This window comes from Polypterus senegalus, chromosome 1 (genome assembly GCF_016835505.1).
Source record: "Polypterus senegalus isolate Bchr_013 chromosome 1, ASM1683550v1, whole genome shotgun sequence".
NCBI lineage: Eukaryota > Metazoa > Chordata > Cladistia > Polypteriformes > Polypteridae > Polypterus > Polypterus senegalus.
Genome location: NC_053154.1, coordinates 65,519,150 through 65,532,093, shown reverse-complemented (window position 1 = coordinate 65,532,093; position 12,944 = coordinate 65,519,150). Strand labels below are relative to the sequence as shown.

Genomic DNA, 12,944 nt, shown 5'->3' with positions numbered 1-12,944 from the left:
GCATGGACAGCCTGCTTCAAATCATCCCATAGATTTTTGATGATTTTTAAGTCGGGGGACTGTGACGGCCATTCCAGAACATTGTACCTCTCCCTCTGCATGAATGCCTTTGTAGATTTCAAAAAGTGTTTTGGGTCATTGTCTTGTTGGAATATCCAACCCCTGCATAACTTCAACTTTGTGACTGATGCTTCAACATTATCCTGAAGAATTTGTTGATATTGGGTTGAATTCATCTGATCCTCAACTTTAACAAGGGCCCCAGTCCCTGAACTAGCCCCACAGCATGATGGAACCTCCACCAAATTTGACAGTAGGTTGCAGGTGTTTTTCTTGGAATGCGGCGTCGTTCTTCCGCCATGCAAAGTGCTTTTTGTTATGACCAAATAACTCAATTTTTGTCTCATCAGTCCAAAGCACTTTGTTCCAAAATGAATCTGGCTTGTCTAAATGAGCATCTGCATACAACAAGCGACTCTGTTTGTGCCGTGAGTGCAGAAAGGGATTCTTTCGCATCACCCTGCCTTACAGATGTTCTTTGTGCAAATTGTGTGTAGAACGATGTACAGATACACCATCTGCAGTAAGATGTTCTTGCTAGTCTTTGGAGGTGATCTATGGGTTGCCTGTAACCATTCTCACAATCCTGCGCATATGCCGCTCCTGTATTTTTCTTGGTATGCCAGACCTGCTGGGTTTAACAGCAACTGTGCCTGTGGCCTTCCATTTCCTGATTACATTCCTTACAGTTGAAACTGACAGTTTAAACCTCTGAGATAGCTTTTTGTAGCCTTCCCCTACACCAGGAGACTGAACAATCTTTGTTTTAAGATCTTTTGAGAGTTGCTTTGAGGATCCCATGCTGTCACTCTTCAGAGGAGAGTCACAGGGAAGTTCAACTTACAATTGACCACCTTCAACGCATTTTCTCATGATTGGACACACCTGCCTATAAAGGCTTAACGAGCATATCCAACCAATTTGGTGTTACAAGTAATCAGTATTGAGCAGTTTACATGCATTCAAATCAGCAAAATTACAAGGGGCCCAAATTTTTGCACAGCTAATTTTTCACATTTGATTTCTTTTCATACATCTAAATACTGCTTCACTAAAAATCTTTGTTCAGAAAACACCCCAGTACTCAGATGTTCTCAGGGAATGAAAGTTGAAGGAATGAAGTAGTTTTCAAACTCTGATTTAAAAGAAGTGGAAAGTTAGGGGTTCTGTTGTTACCAGGCCACGGTCAGGTAGACCAAGTAAACTTTCAGCCACACCTGCCAGGATCATTTGTTGAGATGCCAAGAAAAAACTACAAGCCACCTCAACTGAAATACAAGTTTTTCTGGAAACAAGTGGTGCTCCTTCAAGATGCACAATGTACTTGAACAAAAATGAACTACACAGTCGAGTTACAAGTAGAAAGCCTTTACTGTGCCCACACCACGCTTATTACTTCCCACTATTTTATTACTATGTTTTGGTTAATGGTTGTGCTATTTTGTGATGCCTTATAGTTTAAATTGGATTCTATTAAAAGTAGATGAAATGTGATTAGCCTGATCAGTCGTCTTTTCTTTAAAGTATGGTACCCATCTTACAAACTATGCCAGGGTATGTAAACTTAAGGGCACAAATGTATATATTATCAGCCATTTAGACCTTGGACTCTAAACATGTAACAGGTGTAGCTCTGATGTATACCTATCCACATCTTACTTTGCATTTGGACAACACTATATCTTTTAAATGTACAATCAACTGAAACATAATATGTTCTGGAACATATGTCCTTTATCACGTATTAAAGGATAGTATAGTTCATGGACATTTGCATCTTTAGATACCATCTGGGTACAAATAAATTGTTGCTGTTCTACCTTCAGCATGCTTTGGAAAAATCAGTTTAAACATAAATTGACATCTGCTATTCTCAAAGTCTGGTACTAGTAGCCTTGACAAAGAAGATGCTGACATGGAGAGCTGGTGACATTTGACCTTGAATGGGTAATCAAATGGTGTTAAGGGATACAATTTTAGAGAAGTTCAGTGGTGGGTATTGTATGCACAGGGGGTCCAGGTACGCTGATTCAATGTAAAAACCTGTAGGGTAATGAACTGCATGTGGACTTTATATTGGCTAGTAAGACATGTTAATTGATCATAGGATCAGTATGAAGTTAATTTTATTACAGTGCAGCACATACAAAATTAATTCTTGTCGTATACAAGTAAGCTTTTTAAATTCAGTGTCGTTTGGTGTGCAATCCAAGTGTCGTCCTAATTTCATTAAAAATCAATCCAACTAGTTTTGTATGATAGATAAATAGATACTTTATTAATCCCAAGGGGAAATTCATGTAGTAACAGGCACATTTTTTATTTTATTAAAACAGAATATTTTGTTACATTTTTTGCTAGTGGCTAAAATAAAACTTCCATTTAGAGGTGAACTTGCTTCGGTTCAAAATACTGTTTGGCAAGATACAATTAGTGCTTCTAAAATAGTTAAAGAAATTTTAGTTAAGGTACTTTCTGTGATTAATCATGACTAATCGAAAAATGTCTTAATACCACAAAGCAAAAATGTTTTTAGTTTAATTGCAAACATTTAATGTGTAACTATGCAAAATGTCTATTAAAAGACAAATGTAAAACTCTATAAGTAGGGTTTTCTAGACTGCAGGTCTTAAAATGATTTTCTGTGGGTTTCTCTTTAAATTTTTAACTTAGGATTTAGTTATTTTTCTGGAAGTGCATTTCACTCAATTAAATTGATAATTGTTATGCATAATCATATTTTCTTAAATGAAGTAAACTGAACTACATGCAAGTAATGTAAGTTAAAAGTGAAACACTTACTTGGTCCATTATGTACCTGTCTTTATTCTTTGTTATGATATTTGGACAGAAAAAGGAATCATGCATAGAGACTGAGGTTCTATTAAGTTGTGTTTTGCATTTTGTGTATTTTTAATAAAAAGTAGAATATACTGCTATAAATGTCTATAGTCTGATTATTCCAAATCAGAAAAGCTACAAAAAAAAAAAAAAAAGGAATTCAGTAACCCTTCAAGAATCACCACTTTCTGGAAGAATCAGTTAAACAAAATTGCAAACATTGAACAGAACCTAGGTGTAAAACCATGGTCTGTGCACTTTTTTCTTCAAAATGGTATCATTATCAATGTAAATATTTGATAACCTAAATAGCAGTTATATCTGCCTTCTCTTCAAAACCTAAAAGTTTTTTTTTTTTTAGTAGAGTAAGCTGCTGATGCAGTTATTACTTTCAGGCAGTCTACTGAAGAAATCAAATAAAATTAATATAAAATGATCACTCATTTCACTGCAGTAAATGAGTATAGTATATATTTTGTCACTTTTTACTTGCTAAACATCCTTAAAATATGTTTTTAAAATAGACTGACACACCCACCCATTTTTTTTTCTTTGCTTCTTGCATCATGTGTTTTTTTCAGTATGAGAGTCGCATTTTAAAAATTGAACTATCCTTTTGCAGGCACTGTCTTCTGATCGTCAAATGTCCCTGTGTGCAAACTGTTTCAAGCCAGAATTGATCGGTTTAGCTTGTTTGTTTTAGAGGCAATTAGTTGCAGATTTCTTCTAACATGATTATAAAGTGTCTTTAAAATTAATAGCAGAAAAGTTCTATTCTGTTAATTTACAAGTTAACTACAGATGCTATTTCAGACACATCATCTTGCAATGGTGTAATAGCTTTTATTCTAAATATGTTATATATATCCCTAGCACAAAAAACAAGTAATATCCAACAGCAGAGTTCATAATGTTTTTGTATTATATTGTAAAATGATTGCGTGCAATGAGAAAATGAAAACCGTTTCTCAAACATAACACTGGTATATAGTGATTTTGGTGCCAACGATGTCTGAATGGTTTTATATTAAGTTTATGGTGCTGATTAAGAATGTGACTTTGGTTTTGCCAGATTGGCTCTAGTTTCTGAGATATTTAATAGTTAATTAACGCAACATGTTTGAAAAGCATTCAGAATTGCAAGAATATTTTTATTTTAGTTACAACTAGTAAGTAAACAGTCTAACATCATACAAAAAAAATGTAAAATATCTAACAGTGACAGGAAAAAAATGTATGTATGATTTGATTAATACAATATTAATTAGTTATTAATTGTTATTAATGTCCATGCTTCAAAAAATGCTGTTTATGCGATTTCCTTTTGTGTGCGTCATCAGGACAATCATGTTGGAGACTCCAACAATAGTCTGCCATCATTTGTATTTCTTCCCTTGTAGGCTATGGCACTTTTATCCAATGATCTTGCTTTGCCCTGCTATCCCAGAGGCACATGAAGCATGGATATTTTGTGTATCCAGATTGCTGTCCAAGCAAGAAGTTCAACATCTTCAGATCAACACAAGTCGACCACTGATGTTCATGATAACAGATTTTCTGTAATACGATTTTTACATTTTTATATTCTTCTTTAAGTTTTGTTGAGTGAGCAATGGGAAGAGACGCATAACGGTTACCATTGTGCAACACATTTCAAGCTTCCAATGGAGCTGTCTATAAAAAGCTGCCAGTCTTCTGGTTATTCTGTTAGTCCCATTTGAAGTAAAATTCCTGGGATATCATTGCAGTATACAAGTTCTTCCTCTTCGTTGAAATATGGGAGAAGCCTCTCTTCTCTTGTCTGATAGGCTGTTTATAAGATTTCGTTCATTAAGCTTGGACACTAAAAGTTCAGATGCTTGCTTGGACAGATGTAAGTCTCGAATCAGGTCATTGAGTTCTTTTTAGCTTAATGGTTGAGGTGTCAAAGAGCTTCCCTCAAATTCACTTACACTGCCACTACCTCCCATACACTCCAATCCTTGCCTCTCTTCAGAGTCTGACAGTGGCTGGTTTGGTAGCCTGGTAAACACTGGTATGGGGAAGTCATTGCCATGTGGAATAGGTCGTCTTGCTGATTCCAAATCAGGATAATCCCACCGAGCTTTCTTGTAACGATTAAAGCCATGGTGGTTTTTCGGTTCTCTCCATACCATTGGCACACCAAAGTTTAAACTTTTTCTTTTACCTTTTGTCCACTGTCGTAGGTGCTCCACACATGTTTTTCAAACCATATGTGGAGCCCAAGACTTAGCCTGGTCTCCAAGCTGTACTCCAAAATAAGCCAGGTATACTTGATGCACAAAGTCTGTGATATTTCTTCTTTGTTTTTCAACCATGTACTCTCCACAGATGTAGCAGAATACATCAGGAGTGTTGATGCCGGCTCTTCTTGATGAAGTCATAATTTTTACAATTATTTATATACTTTTTAAGACAACTTTTTGGGTATAAACCAAGACTGGGTTGACAAACTTATACTGTAGCCGACTTCTTTCCTCTGCAAATTCACAGTTGAATTCTGGCTTCAAAAAGTCGCTTTTATAGCATTGTAGGCCTACAAATTGAAATACAAAATAATTATATGGGATATTTCATTACCTGAGACAATGTTAAAGAGTCAAAAGACAGACCAAAAGCTATTGCATTTGTTATCTCACACAAGTCGCATTGGGGGAATGCATTATTTTCATGGATGTCCATTATCTCAAAAACTAGAACCAATTCAGCAAAAGTAATAGGATTTTTGAATTCAGCACCCTCAAAATCATCCCCTAAATCCATTCCAAAACCCTTGGCACCTGAAATTTTTTTTTTGTAGACCTGTGATCTACAATTTTCACTGCCTAAATTCTTTGAAAATATATTTTTTTCAGGCTAACCATATGGAGACCTAAAGGAAACTTGGCAAAAGTATACTGAATAATGGAGGCATTATAAAACGTTAATGATTAAAATGGCGGCAAAAACTGTACATAATAGGATAGCTGGAAGCCCAAAAATATTTTTTTGAGTTGGTAGAAAATCGATAACAGGGTTTTTTGTTTTTTTTTTTTCTTTTTGACGGGGATATAGCACTTGGAGGCTCTGTGGTTCATTACTGTTCTAGAAACACTAGATAGTAATTGAAAAGATGAATTTTCAAATGTCATCAAACACATCACAGTGTAGCTTGCCTTGGTCAGTTGATAATTTTAAAGAGTATTATAGCAATTTTCCTTTCTTGATCAATGTGGAAATTTATTAGTGATCTTTTCATAAATTCTGTGAACAAAATAGATCCTAAATCTAATAAGTTATTTTGCTTTTAAATTAGAAGTTGTTCTCAAATCAGATAAATGTGTAAACTTTTGATATGCTCGCCTCGCTTTACACTCTTATTATGTGTATTATATTAGTTTGTTTGCCTTTTTCAGAAGTAAAACAGTTACCCCCTTTAAAAGACTACCTGGTTTGTGTAAACTTTTTTTTCCTTTGTGAATAAATGCTACAAAGACACCGCTGATGGACAGATAATTGCCCATATTGTAGCAGTAGTATGGCAATTTAACACCTAATTTTATACTTTGTCTTCTCTTACAACTGATTGATTGACCTTAAGTATTTGCTGTAAAAGACATGATTAAGTGAGATTATATATTTGAAATTTAAAACCTAATTATAAATGATTGAAATGCAATGTAAGTCTTGTTTGTAATTTGGACCCTCCTGCTTAGACAATTAGACTTCAATGAATGAAACCATTTTGTTTGGATTGCTGGAATTTCTTGGAAAAATATTTTAATTTAGTAATTCAAAACCATTTGTTTTGTGTTACAATTTGAAATTATTTTGGACTGGTGAACTTGGTGCTAGTTGCATTTTACTTTTTGCAGTTTATTTGTGCTTTATGTAATGGTGTCTTCTATTTACTAATGAATTGTGCAGAATGATGAAAACCATAACAAGACTTCATAAAGCTATGATGCTACTGGAATATTTCACCAGTCACTCCTGGGTTTGGAGTACTGACAACACTAACATGCTAATGAACCAGTTGGGAGCTGAAGATAAGAAGGTATGGCTTTTTGTGCTGCCTTATGTTTTTCTGTTCTGTCAAAGTCTTAAAATCTCTTTTGCACACATTTGATTAATAATTTATTTTGTTGTTGAACTTTTCGATGGTATTGATACAAGAACATAGTTCAGATTAACATTTTGATACTTCATACCATAACTTTGTTTTTCAGTTCCTTTTTTGATTGAATGATTTTTAAAGTAGAGTTCAAAAACACTAATATATTCAGATTCATTCAATTGTAAAATGTAATATTGTGCTTTTCTCTTAATAGTTTAAAACCATGGAAACAATGTATGAAATATAAAACCTAGTAATATGAGTATAGTGCTTATTTTGTATATCTCTTTCAGCTTTTTACCTGATGTTAATACTGTTAAAAGCATACATGAATACTGTTTATCTTGCATCTTCTCATACTTGCCACCATGTTAAGTATCAAATGTGTCATTGCATTTGTGCAAGTTCTGTCTAATTGATCAGTCTACAACATGCCAAACTGTGGCCATTGGTCACTTGAATGTGCCATTTTAAACACAAAATTCAATAGCTTTGTCTAAAGCATTTCAAAACTACAACTTTGCCATTGTGTAGGGCCTTTTAATGAGTTTTTTAATGAGTAATTTATTTTAATGTTTCAGGTGTTTAATTTTGATGTAAGACAGCTACATTGGGCTGAGTATATGGAAAATTACTGTATGGGAACCAAGAAATATGTCCTGAACGAGGAGCTCTCTGGACTTCCAGCAGCAAGAAAACATCTCAATAAGTGAGGGCATATACCATTTCTGAGTTGTTTTTCAATTGAAATTTATTTAGGGAATGTTATTTTTCATACCTAAACATGGAATCCTATGGCTATCTAAATGTAGATTTTCGTTTTAACTAGAAATGTCACCTGTCATCTTAACCAAATTGATTAAAGCAGATGCTTAAATTCAATTAAGAATTCCTTGCTTATCAGATTGAAAACGGTTTACCAAATTGATTTAAAACATGTTTAAATTCAGTGAGTTTATGTAGAGGTTTTCCAATTTATACTTGTACTATTACAAGAATGCCTGCTTTCACTGTCACCTTTCTATATATTTAAAATGTTGATAGTAGAGGTGACACAGAAAAGAGATTCTTTCTGCACGCATCTATGTTCAGGGCCTTGAAAAAATATTCAGTCCCAAAACTATTTTCACATTTTTGCACTGATCCTAAACTTACAATATATTCACAAAGCAGAGCGAATCATGCCAACTCAAAGAATACAAATTAAATACCTTTCAACACTAAAAGGAAAAAAAATCAAATTTGAGAATTTTAAAAAGTATTTACACTTTAAATTAAAAGAGGCTAACTTTGCTCAACTGCAATGTATTACTTTACCAACTCTCCCAAGTCATTAGGTGGGCTTCACCTGTTCTGGAAATGGGTGGCTCTCCTGTTTTTAGTTAATTTAGTAGGATAAATGCAGTACACTTTGTTGTTAACATCCAACAGTATGCTGAAGATAAATACAAAGTGATAAGAAAGGAGCATTTCAAACAAATCAGGGATGTGATTTACAGAGAGGCATAGATTTAGGAAAGGGTAGAAAACCATCTCAAAGGCATACAACATGCCTGAGAGCTCAAAGCAGTCCATCATGCATAAGACTCTTAACTGTCTGTCTGAATCATAGACTTCAATGACTGCAAGTGGGGAGGATATTCCCAACTCAACAGTCCCAAGTGCACATGAGCCCTTTATGAAAGAGAGGCAAGAGGGATGACTCATAAAATATTTGCAAAACATCACTTGGAATATAGTGCAGAGATGTGGCAGAATGGGAATAAAGTGGAACTTCTTTTCTTAAACACCAAGCAGTATGTGGTATGAATCTTAACACCAGCCAGGTAACATCACCACCCCCCAGGTGTAAAATGTGGTGGTGATGGCAGCATCACAATATGAGGATACTTTTTGGCTGTAGGAATGACAGTCTGGTCAAGATTACTGGAAATCTTAATATGGGGAAGACCTTAGTGTGCTTTAGTCCATTGTCCTGTTTATACAGTGCTTGAGCATCAATGGAGTACCTTCGAAATGAAGAAAATTGATGTCCTTGAGTGGTGTTTGCATTGTATTTGTGCTAGCGGTGAGGCAGAGAAAGAAGAAAAAAAGTTTAGGCTACACTATAGTAAAATGAAAAAAGTATGGGAATAATTCAGATGGCTATCAACAGTTTTGCTACTCTTACGTTTGAGAGGAGACTGAAAAATACAGACATGCATGATTTCAGAGAATAGATTTTTTATTAAGGTTAGGAACGTCTTGTTTTGGAAGACTATTTGACATGGATTTTTCATAAATTTATATTATTTACATTTTTTTAAATTTGCATTTGATTATTTTTAGGAGACTTCTATTGTAATAAGGAGGATACCCGAGGGGATACAATTATTTGTAACTTTGACAAACAATATTTTAAGAAATGTAGAATAAAATAGGCATCAGATAAATATTTTAAGATGTCATTTTATAGACTTCTCTTTATTCTTTTTTAATTGTCTAAATTTAATATAGATGTTTAACCATGAAAGTAATTGGCTGATCATTTTTATACCCCTACCTGAATAATGGTTAAATATGTGATTTTAGTATTACTGCTTTTTCTTCCAGATTAAGGAATATCCGATATGCTTTCAACACAATCCTCGTTGTCTTGATTTGGCGTGTTTTCATAGCAAGATCACAGATGGCTCGAAATATCTGGTACTTTGTAGTCAGCTTGTGCTACAAGTTCCTGTCCTACTTCAGAGCCTCCAGTACAATGAGATACTGAGAAACACAAATCCCTGGAATTTGAAGCTCTATGCATTTGAAGGAATGCTTTCCGAAGACTGGACAGTACTGTCTGCATTACATGTTTATGCTGACAATACTAAAAACATTCTACATGTTGTGTGTTGTGTATCTGTATGTAATTTATTTGAAACGACTGAAAGGATAAGTTCGAAAAAGAGTGGAGATCCTGTAACTAATAGCCTTTGGCAATTTTTAAAAATAACTGTTAAGCAAACAATGTGCTGTTTAGTAAATCTGCCTTCTTGTAACAGCATATGTCCACAATTTATCAATCTAAGATTGTTTTTTCAGGGACAGCAAAGAAATTTAGGGAGACTTCACTGTTGCCAATTGTTCCTGGGCTTTACAGTTTCTCTTAATATTCAGTTGTTTTCTTTGGCACTTCTTCCCGTTTTCCATACAGTGCATTTTTGTTTAAACTTGTAGTTACCTAAAATGGTGTTTCTGAAAATATCCAATGCTGTTTATAATTTTCACTCTCAATTTTGTCCCTTCATGTAAAATCAAGATATATCCTACTTTATGCGCTAATGAGTGGAAAAAAAGCATTTTTGATGTTATATTTTTTGGGATGGATGGCATTTATTTTTGTAGTTCATTACAGTGCCTAATGCCAGTCTGACTTTATTACTAATGAAAAACGTGAGAAAAAGCAAGTACGTTCCAGATGATTGGGCATATGGCAAAGACAGTGGTATATTGTGTGGTGATTCTCACAAACATTTGAAAAATTCAACTTTAAGTGCTTGTCCACTTGAATGGTGTGTCCAAATAGTGTATGGAAATGTCTATATTTATATGAAGGAATTAACCTTGTGTAATTCACATGATTTTGTGTTTTTTTTCCTGAAGAAATTAATCAAAGTAGATATATCTTAGTTGCACTTACTATAATTGAAAGTTTGTCAGTAATATATTTAATAGTGAATGTATTTTGGAGAGTACTGTTTTTTTCCAGCAACAGTTTAACCTTAGTTTCTTCAGTGAAATGTATAAACTTTTCCTTTTGTGAAGGGCTGAGACTTGAATTTAGTTTCTGGTATAACAGTGAGGTTGTATGTCTTTTCTCTTCCCTATTTCAGTTTATAAACTAATAGACTTTTAACAATTCTTGCTAATAGCAAAGAAGTGAAATTTTCATCATCTGAAAGAAAAGTGGCATTCAACTAATAGTTTGATATTTTTGAATATATAAACATTATATGTATATATATAAAAAAAAAAACAAAAAAAACTTGAAAATAGAAAATGGTGCCTGAATTTTCACATGCTGTTTGCAAAGCAAGGCAAAAACTATTTTGTAATCTGTTATTGTAAAATTATATTTAGAAAGTTAATTTAAAAAAGGAACTTCAAGAACAAGTTTGGTTATAAAACAAAAGCAAAATAGAAGAAACCATTTTATTTTTGTGATTAGAAAAAATGTGATGTATTTATTTACAAAAAAAGCTGTTATCTTTTGAAAACTATTGTCTGACGTGTTTCAATGACATCTATAAAGCTGAAGTGGCAGGAGAACCATTCAAAATATTTGAATCTGTTTTAGTCTTTTTGGGATGCTGTTACTTGTACGATCATTTCTCAGACTGTTTCTTGCTGCTGTTTTTCACAATGATTTCATTGGACGTTAGAAAAGTAATCAGATAAATAAGGTTCAGATACATTTTAAAATTTTTTGTGTGGTAGGAATTGAATTTTTCTCCATATTCATTTCACCAATCAAACAATCCAACTTCCATTATAATGGTTCATACTCAGGCAGTAAATATGCTGCCAACAAATGTAAATATCAAGTATTTGTACATTGAAAAATTGGTCATTTTTGGTTTTGTATTGAGCTTCCAGGGAAAAGGAGGGTGGCTGCACAATTGGCCTGAAGAGATGAAACAAGCCCAAAAATGATAAATTATAAGATATTTTGTTGCCTTTTATTCTGTTTACTCACTTTGGAACACTGCTTGATACAATAGAAAATAATACCTTTTTTATGACAAGCTCAGTGCAATGCATTCTTTAATTGGTCATGTGAACAAAGCTCACTACAGTTTATTTACAGTTGGGGGACTTTGGAGTTCCATGTACTGAGAGTTTTTGTTAGGTTTAGGTTAAGTTAATTGTTTTCCTTTTGCCGATGGGTCAAACACTTTAATGAAAGCCTAAAGTAAATTGATAAATAGTACAACAGCCAAATTTCCCAATCTATGTTGAGGTTTACTTTTCCACTAAGTAATTAACTTGAAGCTTATTAGATTCTGGGTTTCCTCTTTAATTACACTGTATGATATTTTTCCATATTTATGTCACTTCTTCCAGATCTTTCATGTGAAATGTCCCTTGTAGCCTTTGTGGCATGTACAGTATACCTAATGACCAATACGTTTTAACTTCTCCTTCATATCTAATATTTGAAAAGTTGAAAGACAAAAAGTTAAATGTTAATCGAAACATTATGGGTGCCTTTGTTTGTAAACCAAAAAGGAAAAATAAATCAAAGAGAAGGAATTTTTGACTTTTTTTTTTCTTTTAGTGTTAAATTACCAATGGATGTATGAGGATGTCATGAAGTTAATGTCCCTGATTTCAAAGGAAAATTTATTGTAAAGAATTTACATGTTGGCCCTTCTTCTCTGGAGGCCTTCTTGGAAATTATCTTCTGTGAGATTGATTCAGTACAGTTCAGTTTTTAATTTTGACAGGCATTGTACTTTGTATGGGTTATAGATGTAGAGATGCATAAAATACTGTACACACATTGCTTCAAAAAATATATGTATATATTAAATACTACTTTATCTGCCATTTTCAGGGGTCTACTAGTGAGAGGGCTGAAACATAAATATTTACGGTTCACATGCCTTTTCTTATGCCTACCTCCTTTAGTCAATTTTTACGATACACTGCATCTGGAAAGTATTCACAGCGCATCACTTTTTCCGCATTTTGTTATGTTACAGCCTTATTCCAAAATGGATTAAATTCATTTTTTTTTCCTCAGATTTCTACACACAACACCCCATAATGACAACGTGAAAAAAAGCTTACTTGAGGTTTTTGCAAATTTATTAAAACTAAAAACAACTGAGAAATCGCATGTACATAAGTATTCACAGCCTTTGCTCAATACTTTGTCGATGCACCTTTGGCAGCA

The 12,944-nt window shown here is 33.7% G+C and overlaps 1 protein-coding gene across 3 annotated transcripts in view; it reads left to right on the top strand.

The window, feature by feature from the left end:
• far1 (fatty acyl CoA reductase 1) overlaps positions 1-12,298 on the top strand; it is a 113,008-nt gene extending 100,710 nt beyond the window's left edge. For all 3 annotated transcript variants that reach the window (XM_039749888.1, XM_039749878.1, XM_039749883.1), the window contains exons 10-12: positions 6,829-6,958; positions 7,600-7,727; positions 9,611-12,298. In XM_039749888.1, the coding sequence (XP_039605822.1) occupies positions 6,829-6,958; positions 7,600-7,727; positions 9,611-9,773 (421 nt within the window). In that variant the 3' untranslated portion in view covers positions 9,774-12,298. The remainder of the gene's footprint in view (positions 1-6,828; positions 6,959-7,599; positions 7,728-9,610) is intronic.
• The last annotated feature ends 646 nt before the right edge of the window (positions 12,299-12,944 follow it).